This window comes from Neoarius graeffei, chromosome 14 (genome assembly GCF_027579695.1).
Source record: "Neoarius graeffei isolate fNeoGra1 chromosome 14, fNeoGra1.pri, whole genome shotgun sequence".
In the NCBI taxonomy this organism is placed as follows: Eukaryota; Metazoa; Chordata; class Actinopteri; order Siluriformes; family Ariidae; genus Neoarius; species Neoarius graeffei.
This window is the reverse complement of record NC_083582.1, coordinates 29,552,624-29,578,520: the sequence shown is the minus strand read 5'-3', so window position 1 is coordinate 29,578,520 and position 25,897 is coordinate 29,552,624. Positions and strand designations below refer to the sequence as shown.

Genomic DNA, 25,897 nt, shown 5'->3' with positions numbered 1-25,897 from the left:
TTCAAACATGGATGTTTTCCATTTTTCACTTTATGTGTGTGTGTATATATATATATATATATATATATATATATATTTGTCATAACATTAGATATTTTTTGTATACCTTATATGTGTCCTGCATGTTTTATGACTTATTTGTGTGTGTGTGTGTATATAAATATATATATATATATATATATATATATATATATATATATATATATATATATATATATATACACACAGTATATATACAGTACACACACACACACACACATTCAAATAAGTCACAAAACATGCAGGACACATATAAGGTATACATTAATCAAGTTAATCTGGTCAGCATGTTTACATGTTTGTCATATTGCACAATCTATTCCTCTTTGATAAAACTTTTGCAGTATGCTCATGTGTAGCTGGAAAGAGAGAAATCAATGCAGCATGTTCTGTTTGTGAGAGCTGAGGATGGTCTTGCTGTGCTGAATTCACAGCTGGTACTTATTAGTGGTGCACACAGTGGTCTCCCATTATGCTCAGAGTGGTTTGGAGGAGTGTTTCATTTTCACAGTTAAATAACTTTCTCAGAAAAAAAAGAGTTGTTCTGATGTCAGTACCCTGTTCTAAATGGTTAATGGGTTAATGACATCCCATAATGGGGCAGCACGGTGGCATAGTGGTTAGCACTGTCGCCTCACAGCAAGAAGGTTCTGGGTTCGAGCCCAGTGGCTGGCAAGGGCCTTTCTGTGTGGAGTTTGCATGTTCTCCCCGTGTCTGTGTGGGTTTCCTCTGGGTGCTCCGGTTTCCCCCACAGTCCAAAGACATGCAGGTTAGGTTAACTGGTGGCTCTAAATTGGCCGTAGGTGTGAATGTGAGCGTGAATGGTTGTTTGTCTCTGTGTCAGCCCTGCGATGACCTGGCAACTTGTCCAGGGTGTACCCTGCCTCTTGACCATAGTCAGCTGGGATAGGCTCCAACTTGCCTGCAACCCTGTAGAACAGGATAAGCGGCTACAGATAATGGATGGATGGACATCCCATAATTCTCTGCTACATGATTGTTTCCATGTTGGTTTCTGCTTGTTTGGACTCAAGTCTGGAAAACGAGGCTTTTCCAGAGTTGAGTCCAATGGAATAATAAAATATATTTATTAATAATAATAATAATAATAATAATAATAAATACAGAAAAAGATGCAGATGAGGTCCAGTTAAGCTGCTGGGAATAGTGCTTGTCCACTTCCATTGGTCTATCACAAATGTTTCTAATGACATTTACTGTCTGTACTGGATGGTTATAATATATATTTATGCAAAAGTTCATATTTTTGTTTATTGTATGTGATATGTTTTTAATTACACTGTACAATAGGTTAAATCTCTTCTACTCACACATCACAATCATGATGCTATATTACAGTACTATGCTACAATACTGTACACTCTGAAAAAAAGGGTACTAAACAGTAACACCTCAATACTTTATTCTAAAAGGCAATTACTGCTTAGTTACGTGCCTTAACCTTTTTTAAAGGCACATTATATCCACATTCCAGGCACAAAAGATAAGGGTATCAACCCAGTGGCAAGAAAAGTCCCTCTTTTTTGAGAGTGTACTGTTTTATATTGTCATAGGTTACAACCATGCATGTGTTGTGTTATGTTGTTGCACATACACAGATTTTCAAGCTTGCCAGCTCCACCTATTTACTATCAAACAAAATGGTGTGCATATATACATATATACAGGTTTTATTAGGAGTTACATAATGTAGATGCATGTTGAATGGCAAGTAAGGAGATTCTGATCTCTAAACGCTGGTGGATACAGATATGAAGGTTATCATTATCATTTCAGTCAGTATTTTCTCATACATTAGCTTAGCATGCACTAAAGAGATAAACATAATGTAGCATTCAGTGATTAAAGCAAGCATGATTTTTTTTTCAGTATTTTGCTCATGTCTGGTTCTCCAGTTCCAACTAGCAATCAAGGTCTACCTTGGATCACTAATTTGTGCATGGCCTGAGCAGGGAGTTGATCTTGGCACACAGATGAAAGGGGACATCTGATAACATGAGTAGTTACAGGGCAGTTGATGGATAAAAATGGCTGTTTATACAGCTATGAGATAGATGCATCAGACAAAACACAGTGGAATGGCTTTTACCATGATCTGCGTCATCACTCAGTCTGGCATCTTGTGTAGCAGTCTATGTGCAGAGTGTCTGAGGTTTTCAATAATAAAAATAATAAAACACAATATGAATAAAGAATTACAATTCAACACTACATTACAAATCTGGTAACAAAGGTTTACTGGACATTTTCAATAATATTGAGCATTATAAATAATCAATCATAAAGCAAAATGATTTCATCCTACACCATTTTGTCTTCAAAAAGGATTTGGGCGTACACAGTTCCTGTTTTTGATGTTTTGGCATCTGGGAGAGGTTTCACTAGTTCAAGTTCTGCATAAGTTAAACTCTCCTCTGCAATCTTCGGCTGTAAGAATAGAGAGATCTTGAGGTCATTAACAAACCAATGACTATGAACCTTGTATACTGCTTATATTTGTTATGTAAGGAATTAAGCATGTAAGGAATTAATGAAATCTTATTTTGTCACATTATAGTTACATTTAATGTTGTTGACTGTCTGAGAGACATAGCTCCTGTTATCACTCACTGTACACTGTAGCAGCAACAGTATAAACAGAATTTATCTCACCAGCCTCTTTTTTAAAAAAAAAAATCTTGTAGTTAAAGCAGCATTATGCAAGAATTTGTATTTTTTGCTCCTGGGCTCCCCCTAAAGTTGCAGAGTTTAATTCACTTTTACAGTAGTGCTTGAAAGATTGTGAACCCTTTAGAATTTTCTATATTTCTGCATAAATATGACCTAAAACATCATCAGATTTTCACACAAGTCCTAAAAGTAGATAAAGAGAACCCAGTTAAACAAATGAGACAAAAATATTATACTTGGTCATTTATTTATTGAGGAAAATGATCCAATATTACATGTCTGTGACTGGCAAAAGTATGTGAATCTTTAGGATTAGCAGTTAATTTGAAATTAGAGTCAGGTGTTTTCAATCAATGGGATGACAATCAGGTGTGAGTGGGCACCCTGTTTTATTTAAAGAACAGGGATCTATCGAAGTCTGATCTTCACAACACATGTTTGTGGAAGTGTATCATGGCACAAACAAAGGAGATTTCTGAGGACCTCAGAAAAAGCATTGTTGATGCTCATCAGGCTGGAAAAGGTTATAAAACCATCTCGAAAGAGTTTGGACTCCACCAATCCACAGTCAGACAGATTGTGCACAAATGGAGGAAATTCAAGACCATTGTTACCCTCCCCAGGAGTGGTTGACCAACAAAGATCACTTCAAGAGTAATGTCCAAAAAGAACATTGCTGCTCATCTGCAGTTTGCTAAAGATCACGTGGACAAGCCAGAAGGCTATTGGAAAAATGTTTTGTGGACAGATGAGACCAAAATAGAACTTTTTGGTTTAAATGAGAAGTGTTATGTTTGGCGAAAAGAAAACACCGCATTCCAGCATAAGAACCTTATCCCATCTGTGAAACATGGTGGTGGTAGTATCATGGTTTGGGCCTGTTTTGCTGCATCTGGGCCAGGACGGCTTGCCATCATTGATGGAACAATTAATTTTGAATTATACCAGCGAATTCTAAAGGAAAATGTCAGGACATCTGTCCATGAACTGAATCTCAAGAGAAGGTGGGTCATGCAGCAAGACAATGACCCTAAGCACACAAGTCGTTCTACCAAAGAATGGTTAAAGAAGAATAAAGTTAATGTTTTGGAATGGCCAAGTCAAAGTCCTGACCTTAATCCAATTGAAATGTTGTGGAAGGACCTGAAGCAAGCAGTTCATGTGAGGAAACCCACCAACATCCCAGAGTTGAAGCTGTTCTGTATGGAGGAATGGGCTAAAATTCCTCCAAGCTGGTGTGCAGGACTGATCAACAGTTACTGGAAACTTTTAGTTGCAGTTACTGCACAAGGGGGTCACACCAGGTACTGAAAGCAAAGGTTCACATACTTTTGCCACTCACAGATTTGTAATATTGGATCATTTTCCTCAATCAATAAATGACCAAGTATAATATTTTTTTCTCATTTTTTAAAGTGGGTTCTCTTTATTGACTTTTAGGACTTGTGTGAAAATCTGATGATGTTTTAGGTCATATTTATGCAGAAATATAGAAAATCCTAAAGGGTTCACAAACTTTCAAGCACCACTGTACACCATTGTTGCGAATAGAAATTGCACTTGGAGCTCCCCTCATGGGCAGCTGTACATTTGCATTTGTTGACATCCAGAACCATGGAAATGGCAAAGACAACATGTCAACTGACAATGTTGAGTAATATTACAGTATTTTACACAAAAAATGACAGCATGGTTTTATATATTATATGGATCTGATTGTTTTCTACGGAAGCCGTGAGAGGCCCTTCATATGATCTTTTTTTATTCACCTTGCTATCCTGAGATAACGGCGTAATTAATTCAGGATCTTGAGAAAACAACACAACTAATTCGAGATCTCAAGAAAACAAAACCATTATTCCGAGATAACGACATAATTAATTCAGGATGTCAAGAAAACAACACAACTAATTCGAGATCTCGAGAAAACAAAACAATTATTCCGTGATCTTGAGAAAACAAGACAATTATTCCGTGATCTCGAAAAAACAAAACAATTATTTCATGATCTCGAGTCAACCCGATCAAAATATTGCCTTATTAGGTGATCGATTATTCCAGACATTCTAATGACCAAAGTTGCGTCTATACAGAATGAGAAATAGCCCCAAAGTCAGCATATCACAAGTCTCTTGGCGTACCTGAATGAACCATTTCTCAGCTGTTTACTCGAGATCATGAAATAACGGTTTTGTTTTCTCGAGATCACGGAATAACGGTTTTGTTTTCTCGAGATCTCGAATTAGTTGTGTTGTTTTCTCGAGATCCTGAATTAATTATGTCGTTATCTCGGAATAACGGTTTTGTTTTCTCGAGATTTCAAATTAGTTGTGTTGTTTTCTCGAGATCCTGAATTAATTATGTCATTATCTCGGGATAACAAGGTGAGTAAAAAAAGGAGTATATGAAGGGCCTCTCTCGGCTTCCGTGGTTTTCCTGGGAAAAAAGCCACTTGTATTTTTCATATGAGCTACATCCAGGACATGGAAATCCAAAACTATGACAAATCTCTATATGTCACTCGTGAGGAAATAGATTAATTGTTTTGATAAATTTGGGTAATTTTTGTTTGTGAATGTGTCTATATAATAAAAAAGAAAATCACAAGTTGGCTTGAATATATGAAGTTTATCTTCTTGTGTTGAAAACCTCTCATTTTTCATATGAAATACATCACGGATCTGAGTGACATATTTCCTGATATTTCACTCCAATGATATCACTCCCAGTGTTTTAAAGCTGACTAGATGTGCATTGTCAAAATGGCGAACCAGTTCAAAATTAAAATTCTTTTGATTAACTTGCGTATTTTTTGTGGATGTGTCCATATAATACAAAGAACATTACACGGTGGTGTGAAGATATGAAGTTTATCTTCTCCTGTTGAAAATATTTTCACTCATTTGCTTCACTCACTCATAAATATATACACCACTTGAAGATAAAGTTCATGTCTTTGTGCAACTGTGTAATATCCTCTATTTATGGTGACATTGGAGATGAATACTAGCATAATAAAAAGAATCACAAAAAAGAATGACCAAAAGTTTTCATTTTGCTGAAATACCATGTTTGTATTTTCATGCCATATACATTTTTTGCTAAGCATTTGAACGTGGAGTATGTGTGTAATCAAATAAAATGTTGGTGATATGACACAGGCACATACATAGGTATCTATAGGCACATATTGCACATAATATACATTGGGCAATGCAACTTATTACACAAAGACTCAACAAATATTTTGGCATGAGATTAATTTATTTGCATGCTAGCCTGAGACGCGACTGAGGTTAGATGTTACTTGCCGCTTTTGATAGCTGGAATGAAAAGGGCAAGTCAGTATGTTTATTGCTACAGCTGTACAACAGCAATGTGAGGATGAAACTAGACTGGCAAGTTGGTTTCTGGAACATTGTTTTCAGATGTAATGTATTAGCTCACCACAAACAAAACTCAATGGCATCATAACTATTTTCAACAATGTCTCGAGAACTTAAGTCTTGAAATAACATGCATGTTCAGACATTTTTTTGCTGTGCGGCAGTCAAAGTTTGCACACATATTGCACACAACTTGGAATAGTAGTACAGTAATCTAACGTAACCAGAATCACAGAAAACATGCTGCTAACGCCAACATATCTAATGTTGGGGATACTAATGGACAAAGGACAGTTAGTCAACAAAATTAACTTTACAAACCTTAGATGCCCCTGACACAAAGTGATGCAAACTAGCCAACAAAGCTAGACAGCAGCTAATGGAAGAGCAGTTATTAACAGTACCAATGTCTGAGTGTTATCTAGCAAGATTTCTAATATCAGCTTGAGATATTAGCAGCAAACCCTCTCTTGAAATTGACTTATGTACAACAGGACCCTGACATACCCACAGCATGGGGAACAGTTGGGGATAAGGTGCCTTGCTCAAGGGCACTTCAGCCATTCCTGCTGGTCCAGGGACTCAAACTGACAACTTTTTGGCCCCAAAGCTGGTTCTCTCACCATTAAGCCATGGCTTCCCCTGGCTTAAAAGAAGGCCAACTTGGTGTCTGTCTTGCAGCCTTTTATCTCTCTTTGTTCTAGCCAACAGTAAAAGCCAGTCCAAGATTTATACTTGTCCTGTGTCTTGCTTGGAGACCAAAAGAAAACTGGACTAGCTTCTTTTTATAGCTAGCTGAAGACCAATAGTTGTTTATGTGTGATGTGGTGCCGTAAAGTGTTATGCAGTTCTTACAGAAGAGCAGTTGTCAAGAGAGGTCTCTGGGATGCGCCACCAGAGTTACCTGTACATATTGCTATAAGTGGAGTCAGAATGGAAGACAAGTCATTCTCTCTGTTCCAAGTCAATGTATCATCAAAATAATTTTGAACCAGATATTTTAAAGTAAAATTCTTAATTCCTACATAATGCTGCTTTTATACGGAAACAAAAAACAACAAAAAAGCAGTTTGTCATAACCACAGTCAGCAGCTAGTTGCCATGGTAACCTGGAAAGTTTTGAGTTTTGCTGTGGCTGTTGAAAGGCAACACCACATGATAAAATCAATGGTATTCCATAAAATCAATGACTAGCTGACATGATATGAAGTGACATTACTGTTACTACTCCAAAGTTGAGTATTTTCCAATAACAGCATCTTTGGAAGTGTGTTGGAAATGTTCTGTTCATTGAAATTAAGCAACAGCACAATGAGCCAATGAACTTTAAGGCAACCAGATTACTAACTTTTTTTAAGTTAAAACAACAAACCATTTTTACAGTGCATATCAACAATTATATGATTTTGTTGTTAGATAACAATATGTTTTAATCTGTTTTTTTTAATCTGTTCATTATTAGGATTATATTATGTGGCACTTACTCATACCATCCCTATGATGGAGCTGGTATTATAGAAATGATAATGAATTACGACGTCACATTTAAAATAATCCTGTGATTAGCCTCATTATTGAAAATGAATCTGATTTGAGAATTAAGCAGTGTTGTGGTGTAATAATTATTAATATACATATAATTAAGGTAAATATATATTGGGTTCTTTCAAATCGGTTTCCTCTAAAGAAATGAGCCATCCATTGCTAGTAAAGAGAGGAGGAGGGTTAGCCATCCTTGGTGAACTTACCAAAATGATCTTTCTTGGTTGAGGTTTTAAAAGTTTTGGCTTTCTCAGTCTGTCAGCAATGGGTGCTGGGAAATAAAATATTGGTGCAGTTATGAGTAAGTTAATAAAAGAGTAAGACAGACCTCTGTCCTAAATTAAAGCCTTTAATCAATTAATTAAGAGGGAAGTGCCACATTTACCTTTAGCTGGGATTTCCGGTGGCTCCTCAACCTGTTCTACTTTTTTCTTCATCTTGTAATTCTTTTGCTTCTTGGGAAGAGCTGGAGATAGGCTAACAACACTTGTGACTGTTTCTCCAGAACTGAACAGAGACAAGAATTAGTTTATCATGACGAATGAACTTCCACTAACACAGCAAGGCTTATATATATATATATATATATATATATATATATATATATATATATATATATATATATATATATATATATATATATATTAAAAAGACTCACCTGTTTTGGGGACTCTTCACCAAATTATAATTTTCTGAACAAACAAAAGCCAAAAAAAAGGGGAAAGCTAATTAATCACACAATATAGTCAAAAGTTTTGAGCTAGCAAAATAGCAGTATGAAAGCACCATGATTATAAAACTGTGTGGAAATCTATCTTTTTTGCATCTGCAATCTCATATCACATAACATTAATTGATCAAAACAAGAGCAGCTTGTAAATTTGTGCCCCCTGCTTACTGTGAAGTGAACTGCAATAAAACATTGACAAGGCTTTACTACTTCTCCCTAATTACCCCATCCCTCTCTCGTGAAATTATGGATTGCAACTGATGATAATAAAAATGATTTACATGTCATTTGGCAATGAATAAAACATGGACGTTTGCCATTTTTTACTTTGTGTGTGTGTGTGTGTGTGTGTGTGTTTATACATATGGAACTGGGAACTGATAAAACATAATCCACCAACTTATCTGTTTATATAGAAATAAAAATATTAAATTAATTAATTTATTTAAACATGCTATGTTCCCTAAAAAGTAAACCGTACTTTGACATTTACAAACATTCAGTTTTGCTACAAAATTAGAGCTAACTGTTATGGGCTACATTCTCCAAACAAGTTTTGTATTGTATGTTTTGTTTTTGAATAGAATAGAATAGAATAGAATAGAATAGAATAGAAACAACTTTTGCATACATAGTTAAAATGTACTGTAAATTTTATAGTAATTTAGTGACAACTTGGGTTTCCAGGTAAGTATTGTAAAATTTACAATAAACAACTGTAAAACTTATTTACAGTAAAATATTGTAATATCTTAATGTATAAAATAACAATGCACTTTCTCATTTGGCTGATACAGCATAGAACTGAGCTCAAGGTTAATGGCATCAGCTTGACAATGCTGGGATTTGAATACGCAACTTTCTGGGCTGTGACGCAAAGCCTTAACCACTGAGTCATCACAACTACACCACAGCAACACCACAGCTAGCTTGCAGTGATTCAACTAACTTCTACCACTGAATTAGATCAAGTATGAGTGCATCTAAAAAAATTAGAGTAATGTGAAAAAGTTAATTTTTTTGGAATTTATTTCAAAAAGGTAAACTTTCATATATTCTATGTTCATTACATGTAAAATGAAATATTTCAAGTCTTTTTTTTTAAAGTTTGATGGTTATGGCTTATAGCTCATGACAATCAGGAATCCAGGATCTCAAATTATTATAATGTTTCACTTCAAGTTTGAATCAAACAGTTTAAATACCGTTTCACTCTCTGTCTAGTTCAGTCCATGCAACCACAATCATGGGGAAAGTTGCTGACTTGACAGTTGTCCAGAACACAATCACTGACACCCTCCACAAGGAACGTAAGCCACAAAAGGGCATTGCTGAAAAGGCTGGCTGGAAAAGGTGCACAAGCAACAGGGATAGCCACAGCCTTGAGAGGATTGTCAAGAAAAGTCAATCAAAGCAACATGGGCTTCAATAACACGTTAGCAGTGCCACAGGCTGATCACCTCCATGCAATGCTGCATTGATGCCATAATTCATGGTAAATCAGCCCCAAAAAAGTATTGAGTGTATAAATTAACATACTTTTCAGAAGTTGAACATTTCTGTATTGTAAATCCTTTTATGTTTGATCTTTGGAAATATCCGAATAATTTGATATACTGGATTTCTGATTTTCATGAGCTATAAGCCACAATCATCAAAATGAAAATACAAAAGTCTTGAAGATTTGAAATATTTCACTTTATGTGTAATGAATATAGAATATGTGAAAGTTTACTTTTCTTAATTAAATTCCAAAAAACAAAAAAAACTTTTTCCATGATATTCTAATTTTTTGAGATGCACTAGTAATAGACTGCATTGAATTAATACAAGCTAGTTCAGCTGGGGCGGCATGGTGGTGTAGTGGTTAGCACTGTCGCCTCATAACAAGAAGGTCCTGGGTTCGAGCCCAGTGGCTGATGAGGGCCTTTCTGTGTGGAGTTTGCATGTTGTGTCTGGGTGGGTTTCCTCTGGGTGCTTCGGTTTCCCCCAAAGACATGCAGGCTAGGCTAATTGGTGGCTCTAAATCTAATTGGTTGTTTGTGTCTATGTGTTAGCCCTGCGATGGCCTGGCGACTTGTCCAGGGTGTACCCCACCTCTCGCCCATAGTCAGCTGGGATAGGCTCTAGCTTGCCTGCGACCCTGTACAATACAAGCTGCTACAGATAATGGATGGAGGGATGATCTAGTAGTAATTTACTGTAAATATGTATTGGTTGCCAATAAATTCTTGTCAAATAAACATTATTTTTTTACAGTGTACATGCACACTTCATTCCCCCCCACACTACAAACAAATCTGCATTTGGTGTGCAAAATAAAGCCTGTTCTACACAATGACATGCTTTACTAAAAACCACCACCAGCAGCAACATCTTGACAAGTTACAGAATAGTTACAAGTTACAGAATACATCTCAGACATATCTGAGTTACAGTAGGATAAATTGCTAGATAGCAAAATGTTGTGTTTATGTCATTGTGGCAGCGGGGGTGTGGTCTAGCATCGGTCTGTGACAGGAGGGCAGAGTCAGGGAAGGTAAGTGGCAGAATCACTACACCTGTTGTTAATGTGTTTGTGTGTCTTCCCAGTGACCGCGCCCTATTTAAGGGGAGAGAGCGAGAGCCGAGAGAGCTCTCTCCACAACCAGACGGCTGATGTGTGTATGTGTGTCTGAGTGTGTGGGAATAGAGATAAAAGCTGAAAAGCTTAATAAAAGAGAGTTTCGTGAAATCAGTTCTGTCCTGCCGTCCTTCTGTGCTCCACCCACCTACACGAACTGCTACAGTGGTGCCGAAACCCGGGACGAGCACAGAAGACAACAGCCACACGGAGTCCTCTACCTTCGCCGACCTGATCCACGCCCTCGCCACGGCCCAACAGAGCCAGCACCAGGCGCTGCTCGCCCTCCGAAAGGAGCAAGAACAACGGTTCGAGGCCCTGGTGCTGGCGCAACAGGAAGATCGTTGGGCGTTCTGGCACCTCCTCGCGTCGGCGGGGTCCACCATCTCCACCGCCGCGGGCCCTTCCCCCCTCACCCTCACGAAGATGGGCTCGCAGGACGACCCCGAGACATTCTTCACGCTCTTTGAGCAGGTAGCAGAGACCTCGGGGTGGCCGGTGGAACAGCGCGCGGCGCGCCTCCTCCCCCTGCTAACGGGAGAGGCGCAGCTGGCCGCGCTACAGCTCCCCGCCGACCGCCGGCTGGCCTACGCGGACCTTCGCCGGGCTGTCCTCCAGTGGGTGGGACGCACCCCGGAGCAACAACATCAGCGTTTCCACGCTCTGTGCTTGGAGGAAGTTGGCCGGCCGTTCACGTTTGGCCAGCAACTCCGGGACGCCTGCTGGCAGTGGTTGAGGGCCGACAGCTGCGATGCCGAGGGACTCATCGACCAGGTGGTACTGTAACAGTTCATCACACATTTACCAGCGGGAACCGCAGAGTGGGTCCAGTGCCACCGCCCGGCGTCGCTGGATCAGGAAATCGAGCTGGCGGAGGATCATCTGGCGGCTGTCCCGACGGCAGGACAGCAGACGACCCCTTCTCTTCTCTCCTCTCTCTCTCTCCCCTCCTCCTGTGTGTTCTCCTCGCCCCATTCCCCCACCACGGAGGCGGGGGCCGGCGCCACCTCAGCTGGCCCGCCGCACCCGCGGTGCCCTTCCATGTCTCCCTTCTGTGTCTGTCTCTCCCCTCCCTCAGGCAAGTGAGCCCCAGAGCACTAGTGCAGAGAGGAAGCCCGGGCCGGTCTGCTGGCGCTGCGGGGAACTGGGCCACCTCCAACAGCAGTGCTTGGTAATGGAGGTGGGCACGGTGGTTCGGATCCCCAACGCGCCAGGAGCCACCCTCAATCGGGCCGGAGCATATCGCATACCGGTGAGTATCCAAGGGGATACATATCAGGCGTTGGTGGATTCTGGCTGTAATCAGACCTCAATCCACCAAAGCCTGGTGCAAGATGAAGCATTGGGGGGAGCACAATTGGTGAAGGTGTTGTGTGTGCACGGGGATGTTCACAACTACCCTTTAGTGTCAGTCCACATTTTTTTCTGAGGGGAAAAATTGATAGTGAAGGCGGCGGTTAATCCTCGCCTTACCCACTCTTTAATTTTGGGGACTGATTGGCCGGGATTTCGGGATTTAATGACACACTTAGTAAAGAGTGGGTCCTGCCATTTGACAGGGGGAGGTCCCGGTGTCGCTTTGGCGGGAGCAGCTGTCACAGAGCCGTCTACGTCATCTCCGCGTCAGGGTGAGGAGCCGCCGGCTCCTCCTCTCTCTATTGGGGAATCCCTCGCGGATTTCCCATTAGAGCAGTCACGAGACGAGACTCTGCGGCATGCGTTTGACCAAGTGAGAGTAATCGATGGTCAAACACTCCAGCCGAACGCCACCCCGTCCTTCCCCTACTGCGCGATTATGAAGGATAGATTATACAGAGTGACGCAGGACACTCAAACTAAAGAGCGAGTCACGCAGCTTTTAATTCCGAAGAGCCGCCGGGAATTGGTATTCCAGGCGGCTCACTTTAATCCCATGGCTGGACACTTAGGGCAGGATAAAACACTAGCCCGAATAATGGCCCGATTCTATTGGCCAGGGATTCGCGGCGATGTCCGTAGGTGGTGTACGGCATGCTGCGAATGCCAGTTAGTAAATCCAGCGGCCATTCCAAAAGTGCCTTTGCGCCCTCTACCGTTAATCGAGACCCCGTTCGAAAGAATTGGGATGGATCTCGTCGGGCCATTAGATTGGTCAACATGAGGGTACCGCTTTATATTAGTTCTAGTGGACTATGCAACACGATACCCGGAAGCAGTGCCTCTTCGCAATATCTCAGCATGCAGTATTGCGGAGGCACTCTTCCGCATCATCTACCGAGTTGGAATCCCGAAGGAGATTCTGACTGATTGAGGCACCTCGTTTATGTCATGAACACTGAACGAACTGTATGGGTTATTAGGTATTAAGCCGATCCGCACCAGCGTGTATCACCCACAAACGGACGGTTTAGTGGAATGGTTTAATCGCACTCTTAAAAACATAATTAAAAAATTTGTAAGTGAGGACGCGCGTAACTGGGATAAATGGCTCGAACCCTTGCTCTTTGCAGTGCAAGAGGTCCCCCAAGCCTCCACGGGGTTCTCCCCGTTTGAATTATTATATGGGCGTAAGCCGCGCGGCATTTTAGGTGTGCTGCGAGAAAATTGGGAGGAGGGACCTTCACCAAGCAAAAATGAAATTCAATACGTTATTGACCTGCGTGCAAAACTCCACACGCTCACACACCTAACCCAGGAGAATTTGCGGCAGGCCCAAGAACGGCAAACCCGCCTGTACGACAAGGGTACGCGCCTTAGAGAGTTCGCACCGGGAGAGAAAGTACTCATACTGTTGCCTACATCGAGCTCTAAATTAGTCGCCAAGTGGCAAGGACCCTTTGAGGTCACACGGCGAGTTGGGGACATCGACTATGAGGTGAAGCAAATGGACAGGGGTGGGGCGCTACAGATTTACCACCTCAACCTACTCAAACTCTGGAACGAGGAGGTCCCCGTGGCGTTGGTGTCGGTGGTTCCGGAGAAGGCGGAGCTGGGGCCGGAGGTTCAAAAAGGAACATTAGTATCACGCCTCTCTCCGGTCCCCTGTGGAGACCACCTCTCCCCGACCCAACTCGCAGAGGTTGCCCAGTTGCAGACCGAGTTTTCGGACGTGTTCTCACTCCTGCCTGGCCGCACTAACCTCATAGAGCACCACATTGAGACGCCCCGGGGGTGGTAGTGCGTAGCTGCCGTTACAGGTTACCAGAACACAAGAAAAAGGTGGTTCGGGAAGAACTCGAGGCCATGCTCGAAATGGGCATCATCGAGGAGTCCCACAGTGACTGGAGCAGCCCGGTGGTCTTGGTACCCAAGGCCGACGGGTCAGTCTGGTTCTGTGTAGACTATAGAAAAGTCAACGCGGTGTCTAAATTCGATGCGTACCCAATGCCTCGTATTGATGAGTTGCTCGATCGGCTAGGCATGGCTTGTTTTTACTCGACACTGGATTTAACAAAGGGTTATTGGCAGATCCTCTTTACTCCATTATCGCGGGAAAAAACGGCCTTTTCCACACCGTTCGGCTTACACCAATTCGTCACACTTCCTTTTGGGCTGTTTGGGGCGCCTGCTACGTTTCAGCGGCTGATGGACAGGGTCCTCTGCCCCCACGCCACCTATGCGGCCACGTACCTAGATGATATCATTATTTATAGTAATGACTGGCCGCGGCACCTACAACACCTGAGGGCCGTCCTTAGGTCGCTGAGGTGGGCGGGTCTCACAGCCAACCCGAAGAAGTGTGCGATTGGGCAGGTGGAAGTACGGTATCTGGGCTTCCACTTGGGCAATGGGTATGTGCGTCCCCAGATTAACAAGACCGCAGCGATTGCGGCCTGCCCGAGGCCCAAGACCAAAAAGGGGGTGAGACAGTTCCTGGGGCTGGCTGGCTATTATCGTAGGTTTATACCTAATTATTCGGACGTCACCAGCCCGCTGACTGATCTGACTAAAAAGGGGGCACCAGATCCGGTCCAGTGGACGGAGCAATGCCAGCGGGCTTTTTCTAAGGTAAAGGCTGCACTGTGTGGGGGGCCACTTTTACACTCCCCTGACTTTTCTCTCCCCTTTATGTTGCAGACGGATGCGTCAGACAGAGGGCTGGGGGCCGTTTTGTCCCAGCAGGTGGAGGGGGAGGATCGCCCAGTCTTATACATTAGTCGGAAGCTGTCGGTGCGTGAGGGGCGCTACAGTACCATCGAGAAGGAGTGCCTGGCGATCAAGTGGGCGGTCCTCGCCCTCCGGTACTACCTGCTGGGATGCCCTTTCACCCTCTGTTCGGACCACGCGCCCCTCCAGTGGCTCCACCGCATGAAGGATGCCAACGCGCGGATAACCCGTTGGTATCTGGCACTCCAACCCTTTAATTTCAAGGTCATCCACAGGCCGGGGGCGCAGATGGTCGTGGAGGACTTCCTCTCCCCTCGGGGGGGGGGGGGGGGGGGGGGGGGAGTCGGCTGCGGGCCGGACGGCTGCCCGGCCTGAGTCGGGCGGTGGGGGTATGTGGCAGCGGGGGCGTGGTCTAGCATCGGTCTGTGACAGGAGGGCGGAGTCAGGGAAGGTAAGTGGCAGAATCACTACACCTGTTGTTAATTAATGTGTTTGTGTGTCTTCCCAGTGACCGCGCCCTATTTAAGGGGAGAGAGCAAGAGCAGAGAGAGCTCTCTCCACAACCAGACGGCTGATGTGTGTATGTGTGTCTGAGTGTGTGGGAATAGAGATAAAAGCTGAAAAGCTTAATAAAAGAGAGTTTCGTGAAATCAGTTCTGTCCTGCCGTCTTTCTGTGCTCCACCCACCTACATGAACTGCTACAGTCATCAAATGACGCTTTCAGTTTACTGCTAAGCTGTGTAAGGTATATTGAAGTAATGAAGTGTGTGTAACATTGGTTCAACAAACTGGTTTTGGTTCCACAAACCATTGAACTGCATTTAATGCCCTGACATATGTCTGGCTGTCGAATTATACTTATTACTTGTATCATTATTGCAGTGCAGCTGTTATAAAGTAAGCAATCTTGGTTTGAAAGAATAGTCTGTACCAAGTTAATTTCTGTAGCCTAGACTGTAAGTTATCTAAAGGATCCAATGACTGCAGCGTTAATCATAGTATCGGCAAAATAACAACAAAACATTTTGTGCACTTCTCATAGTGACTTATATCGGAATATGTGGAGCCACATTAAGCCTAATTCAGCCTAATGATTCACTAGGTTTTTGGAAGTAGGAAGTTATCAATGTAGCTCATGTCATTGACATTGACTTATCAGCATTTCAATGTAGAAAATACATATACAACAAATAGCATACAGCAAACATACAGCAAATCTTTTAAGACTTTAGAAAAATCAAATTGCCCTGGGTGGCAAAAATAAAATAAAAACTTGAGTACAGTGAAATCTTCACAGCCAAATTGTCCTGCTTTTATTCAGGCAATAGCAAATGCAATAGGGTTCATGGCCTTGACATTTTAAGAAGGCCACATTTTTAGACTTAGACTTACACAGACTTAGACTTAGACAACCTTTATTGTCATTCAGTATGCAACAAATGTACACCAAACGAAATTTCGTTGCAAATTGGCTCAGCACAGAAATAAATATGAAGAGTATTAAATTAAATTATGCAGCAGCAGGAATATTATAAAGTGCAATAGTATAAAGTGACCTGCGGAATGCCAAAATGCCATTTTTATGGCATTTGTCACAAATTCTCCATCTCAGCATGTGGTGTGGTTCTGACAGATGAGCAGTGCAGTTCATGTTGTTTTGTCTTAAGTTCACTCGATGTGTTTTTGTTTATGACATGCTTTTGTTTTGGTTATTCTAGAAATTAATTATTTTTAATCACACTATCTGGTGTCACCCAGATGAGAATGGGTTCCCTTTTTAGTCGGGTTCCTCTCAAGGTTTCATCCTCATGTTGTCTCAGGGAGTTTTTCCTTGCCATGATCACTTTCTGGCTTAATTATTAGGGATAAATACATTTAATCAGGATAACTTTATTAGTTCATATGTTTAAAATCTTTATTTTCCTTGTGCGTTCAGTGCAAGCAGGGACTCCGGCAAGACTAACTATGACAGCATAGCTAAAATGGAGACGCAGAAGGTAATAAAAGGTTATAAAAGATAGTCATTTCCCTGTTTTCCGATGTGGTTGGTTTGATTATATTACAGAGTAACAAAGGGCCCTCCCCAGGGGGCTATATTTCATGTATGGCCAGACATTTTTGCTCTATAATTGTGCAAAGGGGGCACTTGAGGTGTGGTATTATTATTATTATTATTAGTAGTAGTAGTAGTAGTAGTGGTGGTGGTGGTGGCTGAAGTAGTCACAATCATATGATAAAAATACATTTAAAAAAGACCACTAAAACTTTAACCTGCACTAAAACCTAAAACTTCAAACTGCACATTCCTTGTCATACCAGCTCACCTCATATTTATAACATTCACTTCTGAAGTGAAGTTAATAAATTAGGTTGTACCTTTTAAATGCCTCTTCTTCTGCAGATACTGGCAGCCCACGGCAACGGTAAACATACACATGCACAAGAGCCCAACACAGCAAATCAGCACTGCACAAAGATACACATCTGAAACACACACAAAACATGAACTTCAGCTTATGAACAATGGCTCCAGACTTATCAAATGACCACAAGAGTTTCTCATAATTATATAATTTAAACCAGATTATTTGCTGTGGGAAGAATGATTGAAGTTTATTCTCTCAGGTTTCAAAAGAAGAGAAGACTTTCCTTCCACTTCCCTGGATGGTACATTATTTGGAGCTCTGCACTATTTTTGTCTAGGACTGGATGGGTAAGAATAAATCTGTGGCTTACCTTCAAACAGGCTCCAAAGCCCATCCTTGGCATTGGTGGATGGAAGGAAGTGCACTACAGAAAGAACAGGGAGAAATGCACACTCATGACTGCAGCTCCATCGGCCTGGTAATTGCATGGCGCTCAGGGTTAAATAAAGTAAATTACAGGGTGCTGTGTGTGGGATAACAGCATGAAGGCTATCCCTTTCTATGGATGTGCTTGTTCTTGGCGAAGCAGCTCATCATGGTTGACATCCACTGGGAGCCTCTGAAATACTCATAAACCTTGTCGGCAGCTGATAATAAGGTTAGACAGGCCTACAGATGGCACGACGTAAGCAGAAGGAATGTTGGCACTTTGATGTACTGCTTGTTCATGATCTGCTTTAATTCTCATGTGGTGTTTACTATTTAGCAATGACTCAATTCTTTAGAATGTACAAAGGTACAAGCATAAAGTGTATTAAAATGTGCCTTAGATTAATCAGTTTGAACCATCCATCCATCCATTGTCTATACTGCTTATCTGTCAAGGTCATGGGGGAAGTTGGAGCCAATCCCAACTGACTTTGGGCGAGAGATAGGGCACACCCTGGGCAGGCCACCAGGCTATCACAGGACTAACACAGAGACGAACAACCATTCACACTCACATTCACAACTATGGGCAATTTAGAGTAGCCAGTTGACCGAAGTCTTTGTCTGCATGACTGTGGGAGGAAACCTGAACACCCTGAGTAAACCCACACAGGCATGAGGAGAACATGCAACCTTCTTGCTATGAGGTGACAGTGCTAACCATTCCACCACTGTGCTACCCAATTTGAACTATTTATTGTAAAATACACAGAAAAGTCTGTTACACTTTACAATGTTAGTAAACATTACTTAATACTTCAATAACCATGACTAAACAGTTAACAATGGTGATGGTAAGTAGCAAGTATTAATCGAAGTGCAGTAATAATCATATTACCAAATATATCAAATAAAAACTAAAATGCATTTAATTCTCCATTCTGATTGGTCAGAATGTGATGAATAATTTTCTTAGATTTATTATTTATTATTAAAAAGATTTTATTACTGACTTGTTTGAATATGTTATTATTTCTAAAGTAACAATTTGTACAGCTTCTATAATGCAAATGAAAAAGTATGATGTGTTGTTGCTTCATGAATTTTAGAAAATGTTGGCAAATTGCTGTGTTATAAGAGGAATAAAACACTTTGGGATATGCTGTTATTGATAAATAATCAACATGGGAACAGTAACTCTGCTTCACATCAGGCCATATCACACTACATGAATATTTTCCAAAAACAGCTTGACACTGAGTGATTTATTCCATACATAATGAATTATTTAAGCCTAAACAAATAAAATTAAGCTGATTTACCACTTTAGTATTCAAGTATTTTAAGTGTTAGATAACTAGAATGGACTTCACGAAAGTAGGTGCTACTTACCAGTAAACTTGTTTTGCTAAATACAGTATACAACCCCACTTCCAAAAAAGCTGGGACGCTGTGTAAACTGTAAATAAAAACAGAATGCAACAATTTGCAAATCATGGAAACGTTATATTTCATTGAAAATAGTACAAAGACACCATATCAAATGTTGAAACTGAGAAATTTTATTGTTTTTTGAAAAATATAGGCTCATTTTGAATTTGATGTCAGCAACACGTTTCAGAAAAGTTGGGACAGGGGTGTGTCGCATCACCTCTGTTTTTAACAACACTCTGTAAACGTTTGGGAAATGATGAGACAGATTGCTGTAGTTTTGAAAGAGAAATGTTGCCCCATTCTTGCCTGATATACAATTTTAGTTGCTCAACAATTCGGGGTCTCCTTTGTCATATTTTACACTTCATAATGCACCAAATGTTTTAAACGGGAGACAGGTCTGGACTGCAGGCAGGCCAGTTTAGCACTTGGACTCTTCTACTACGGAGCCATGCAGTTTTAATATGTGCAGAAAGCAGTTTGGTATTGTCTTGCTGAAAGAAGAAAGGCCTTCCCTGAAAAAGATTTTGTCTGGATGGCAGCATATTGCTCTGAGACATGTTTATATCATTCAGCATTAATGATGCCTTCCTAGATGTACAAGCTACCCATGTCATGTGCACTAATGCCCCCTCATACCATCACAGATGCTGGCTTTTGAACTGTGCACTGATAACAAGCCAGATGGTCCCTCTCCTCTTTAGCCTGGAGGACGTGGGGTCCATGATTTCTAGAAAGAATTTCTACTTTTGATTCGTCAGACCTTGGGACAGTTTTCCACTTCACCTCAGTCCATCCTAAAAGAGCTCAGGCCCAGAGAAGGTGGTGGTGTTTCTGGATATTGTTTATATCTGGCTTTAACTTGCATTTGTGGATGCAGTAATGAAGTGTTTTCACAGATGATGGTTTTCTGAAGTGTTCTTGAGCCCATACAGTGATGTCCACTACAAACACATGTCTGCTTTTAATGCAGTGTCTCCTGAGGGCCTGAAGATCACAGGCATCCAATGTCAGGTTTCAGCCTTGTCTCTTGCATACAGAGATTTCTCCAGATTCTCTGAGTCTTTTAATGATATTATGGCCCACAGATGATGTGATCCACAAATTCTTTAGTTTTACATTGAGGAACGTTATTCTTAAATTGTTGCACTGTTTGCCCACGCAGTCTTTCACAGAGCAGTGAACCCCTCCCCATCTTTACTTCTGAGAGACTCCGCCTCTCTGGGGTGCTCTTTTTATACCCAGTCATCTTACTGACCTGTTGCCAATTAAACAAACTAGGCTTTTTTTTAGCATTACACAACTTTTTCAGTCTTTTCTTGCCCCTGTCCCAACTTTTCTGAAACGTGTTGCTGACATCAATTTCAAAACGAGCCTATATTTTTCAAAAACCAATAGAATTTCTCAGTTTCAACATTTGATATGTTGTCTTTGTACTATTTTCAATGAAATATCGGGTTTCCATGATTTGCAAGTTATCACATTCTGTTTTTATTTACAGTTTACACAGCATCCCAACTTTTTTGGAATTGGGGTTGTATATAGTTTGAGGTCATTTGTAAATTCCCTTGGGTTTTTTGGAAGAAAAGCACACTTTTTTAGTCCAGGTTTATCATGCTAAAAGGCTAACTGATCATAAGAAAACCCTTTTGCAGTTACATGGTAGCACAGTTGAAGACCATTGTGCCAATTAAAGAAGCAATAAAAGTGGCCTACTTGAGGCTACTCAAGTCTCTGACATCAGCATTTGGGAGTTCAATTATGGACTCAAAATGACCAGGAAAAAAAAGAAGAAGAAAAAAAAGGAAAACAACTCTCTTCTAAAACTAATCAGTCTATTCTTGTTCCAAGAAAGGAAGTGATAAATCGCAAAGAAACTGAAGATTTGATACAAAGGCATGTAGTACTTGTTTCAAAGAACAGCACAAACTAGCCCTAACTAAGATAGAAAGAGAAATGGGGAGCCTCAGTGCACAACTGAGCAAGAGTGCAAGTACAGTACATCAGAGTATTTAGTTTGAGAAACAGAGGTCTCACAGGTCCTCAACTGTCAGCTTCACTGAATGGCACAACAAATCATCAGCCAAAACATCAACACTCAAGAGGTGACTCCAGGATGCTGACCTTCTAGGCAGAGTTACAAAGAAAAAGCCAGATCTGAGACTGGCCAACAAAAAGAATATATTAAGATGGTCAAGGGAACACAGACATTGGAAGACTCATCTCATCTCATTATCTGTAGCCACTTTATCCTGTTCTACAGGATCGCAGGCAAGCTGGAGCCTATCCCAGCTGACTACAGGCGAAAGGCGGGGCACACCCTGGACAAGTCGCCAGGTCATCAGGGCTGACACATAGACACAGACAACCATTCACACCTACGGTCAATTTAGAGTCACCAGTTAACCTAACCTGCATGTCTTTGGACTGTGGGGGAAACCGGAGCACCCGGAGGAAACCCACGCGGACATGGGGAGAACTTGCAAACTCCACACAGAAAGGCCTTCGCCGGCCATGGGGCTTGAGCCCAGACCTTCTTGCTGTGAGGTGACAGCGCTAACCACTACACCACTGTGCCGCCCAAAGAGGAAGACTGAAAAAGAAAAGTGTTATGGACAGATTAATCCAAGTTTGAGGTGTTTAGAACACAAAGAAGAACATTTGTGAGATGTAGAAAAAATGAAAAGATGCTGGATGAGTGCGTGACGCCATTTGTCAAGCATGGTGGAGGAAAGGTGATGGTCTGGGGGTGTTTTGGTGGTACTAAAGTGGAAGGTTTATACATGATAAAAGGAATCTTGAACAAATAAGGCTATCCCTCCATTTTGCAACGCCATACCATAACCTGTGGAGCCAATTTCCTCCTACAACAGGACAATGACCCAAAGCACAGCTCCAAACTATACAAGAACTGTTTAGAGAAGGAGTCAGCTGATATTCTGTCTGTAATGGACTGGCCATGTGGAAAATAATTAGCTAATTGCAAATTGCTAATAATTTTGCATAAGCCAATTAATGTACAAGCTCGCATATTGTTAAAGTTAGGGAAGGACTAGCAATTGTAGCATTTTGTTATGACTTCATTTGCATGAAATCCAACATAATTCACCCAGAAGTTATATCCACCCAGTTTTCTTATCAGCTTTATTGACATAATTTCAACTGTATCAAATTAGAGCTTATTATTGAATATAACGCATTGTTTTTAGATTAAATCATACATGACTAATACATTATTGAATTCAGTAATGGCTCTGGAGAAGAACAGTGAACTGTCTATAAAAATGGCTCTAATAAACCACAGTACATTTTTTGGTTATTTATGTCACTATTCATGGCCTGCTTAATAATACACTTATTTTGAGTTCTAATTTATGAGTGACAAAATTGGAAAATGAATAGAGACGCTTTCTCTTCAGTCACACAGCACATATTTGGACAAAGAGACCCAGATACAAAATGGTCTACCACAGCATTCATTCAGTATGAAGTCTGGAAAAAAAGATGTGATGCCAAAAGTCATTCTGCAACACACGAAGTCCTTCAAACTGCATCAGCAATACAGCTGCAACAACTTTTTTTTAAAAGGGGGAATAATACTACATTCAAATGAAGGTTACAGTTTCTGACATCTGACTAGGGAAATTCAAAGAAAACACCCCTTCAACTCATAATTCCTATTCAGGAGCTAGGGTTGGCCTCCTCAACTTCAAGTTCAGCAAGTGACAGCAAATAAACATGGCTACTCACAGCATCAGCAGTAAACAGTAAAATTAGGTGGCAGGAAAAGTATCCATCCATTATCCATAACCATTTATCCTGTGCAGGATCGCGGGCAAGGTGGAGCCTATCTCAGCTGACTATGAGCGAGAGGTGGGGTACACCCTGTAGTCGCCAGATCATCGCAGGGCTGACACATAGAGACAAACAACCATTCACACTCACATTCACACCTACAGTCAATTTAGAGCCACCAATTAACCCAATCTGCATGTCTTTGGACTGTGGGGGAAACCGGAGCACCAGGACCTTCTTGCTGTGAGGCGACAGCGCTAACCATTACACCACCGTGCCGCCCTCCAAAAGACATAAAAAAGATTAATGTCTCATCTCATTATCTCTAGCCGCTTTATCCTGTTCTACAGGGTCGCAGGCAAGCTGGAGCCTATCCCAGCTGACTACGGGTGAAAGGCGGGGTACACCCTGGACAAGTCGCCAGGTCATCACAGGGCTGACACATAGACACAGACAACCATTCACACTCACATTCACACCTACGGTCAATTTAGAGTCACCAGTTAACCTAACCTGCATGTCTTTGGACTGTGGGGGAAACCGGAGCACCCGGAGGAAACCCACGCGGACATGGGGAGAACTTGCAAACTCCACACAGAAAGGCCTTCGCCGGCCATGGGGCTTGAGCCCAGACCTTCTTGCTGTGAGGTGACAGCGCTAACCACTACACCACCGTGCCACCAAGATTAATGTATGATGTGATTTCTGATTGTTTCTTTTTCTAGTAATTAATGGTCATCAGATTTAAACTCACTGTTGAATATTTATCACTACTCAATCATGTTGTTTGATAGCCATAGTCAGCTAGCAGTGCGTTTCTGTAGTATTTCAAACTTAGTTCTGTATTTCATCTATTGATCTGTGTGAACATACATCTTCTTCTTCTTCTTCTTCTTCTTTTGGCTGCTCCTGGTTAGGGGTCGCCACAGCGGATCTTTCGTCTCCATTTCTCCCTGTCTTCCGCATCCTTCTCTACCATACCTGCCACTTTCCTGTCCTCTCTCACCACATCCATGTATCTCCTCTTTGGCCTTCTTCCTTTTTGTTTGCCTGGCAGCTCCATCCTTAACATTCTCCTTCCCACATGTTCTGCATCTCTTCTCAGGATGTGCCCATACCATCTCAGTCTCATCTCTCTTAGCTTAATTCCCAAGCTCTCCACATGTGCAGTCCTTCTGATGTGCTCGTTCCTTATCCTGTCCAACCTTGTCACTCCCATTGCAAACCTTAACATCCTCAACTCCGCCACCTCCAACTTTGCCTCCTGTCTCTTCGTTAAGGGTACGGTCTCCAATCCATACATCACAGCTGGTCTCACTACTGTCTTATACATCTTACCTTTCACTTTTGCTGGGACTTTCCTATCACAAATGACTCCCGAAATCCTTCTCCAACTGCTCCACCCCGCCTGCACTCTCTTTCTCACCTCACTATCGCAGCCCCCATTTTCCTGCACAGTTGACCCCAGGTACTTGAATTCACCAACTTTCTTTGTCTACTCCTTGCATCTTCACTACACTCTCATCCCCATTCTCATTGATGCACATGTATTCTGTTTTGCTACTGCTCACCTTCATTCCTCTTCGTTCCAATGCATACCTCCATCTCTCCAAACCCAACTCAACCTCCTTTCTACTTTCACCACATATCAAAATATCATCTGCAAACATCATGTTCCACGGTGACTCTTGCCTCACTTTGTCCGTCAAGCTATCCATCACTATGGCAAACAAAAAAGGACTCAAAGCAGATCCTTGATGGAGTCCCACCTTCACCTTGAACCATTCAGTTGTTCCAACTGCACACCTCACTGCTGTTTCACTGTTCTCATACATGTCTTGCACCACTCTAATATACTTCTCATTCACTCCACTCTTTCTCATACAATACCATAACTCATCTCTCGGCACTCTATCGTATGCCTTCTCCAGGTCTACAAACACACAATGTAGCCTTCTGGCCTTCTCTGTACTTCTCCATTAACATTCTTAAAGCAACAGTACCAGAGGCGGTCGTTGTTAACCCGGGCCCTGACCGATCCGATATGGTATTTCTCTTTTCATTCCGCATGTTAGATTTGGCACAGTTTTAAGCCGGATGCCCTTCCTGATGCAACCCTCTCCAGTTTATCCAGGCTTGGGATCGGCACCAAGAGTACGCTTATGCACCCCCAGTGGCTGTGTGAACATACATGATGGTTTTATTCTTTACACTGCATTCCTGTCTATTACCCCAGAGATGTGTAGTGTCTGGGAAAACCCCAACATTTAACACACAGTTCAGTGCCAGGAGCACTCTGTGTGTTTACAGCAGAGCAATCTTTTCCCCTTCAACAATAGTTTATATTTCATCTAATCTAGCTACTGTTAGGTGATTACTTCATTCTGTTGGTTATTTGTAGTTATGATGAGCACTGCAGCAGGTCAGTGATACATACATACTGCTGCTCAATCAGGCAATCACAGTCAGAGCTAACTGTTGATTAAAAAGAGCTAAAAGACAGGCTCTTGATGAAAGGAAGAAGATGTACTTAGATAATACTCAGTAAATGTAACAGTCAAGTCACTGTGTATATACAGTGCCCTCCATGGTTATTGGCACCTCTTGTACAATGAAATGAACATTTTCAGGTGAGTAGGTATTTTTTTATAACCATTCCCTGACTTATGAAGGTCAACATACTTCTCCCTCATTTGGTTTGTGCATTCTCTTATCTTTCCCATGTTGATGGATGACTAAGGGAATTTGGCCTCTGTATCACCTCATATTTGTTCC

General features: G+C 41.6%; 1 protein-coding gene across 2 annotated transcripts in view; it reads right to left on the bottom strand.

Annotated features, from left to right (window-relative positions):
- Positions 1 to 229: 229 nt before the first annotated feature.
- vstm4b (V-set and transmembrane domain containing 4b) overlaps positions 230 to 25,897 on the bottom strand; it is a 41,705-nt gene continuing 16,037 nt past the window's right edge. The window contains exons 3-9 of one of the 2 annotated variants that reach the window (XM_060939496.1): positions 17,835 to 17,888; positions 17,475 to 17,582; positions 8,317 to 8,350; positions 8,044 to 8,165; positions 7,865 to 7,929; positions 2,366 to 2,487; positions 230 to 2,207 (exon numbers count right to left, since the gene is read on the bottom strand). In XM_060939496.1, the coding sequence (XP_060795479.1) occupies positions 2,168 to 2,207; positions 2,366 to 2,487; positions 7,865 to 7,929; positions 8,044 to 8,165; positions 8,317 to 8,350; positions 17,475 to 17,582; positions 17,835 to 17,888 (545 nt within the window). In that variant the 3' untranslated portion in view covers positions 230 to 2,167. The remainder of the gene's footprint in view (positions 2,208 to 2,365; positions 2,488 to 7,864; positions 7,930 to 8,043; positions 8,166 to 8,316; positions 8,351 to 17,474; positions 17,583 to 17,834; positions 17,889 to 25,897) is intronic. The other variant, XM_060939497.1, reaches the window with a different exon arrangement.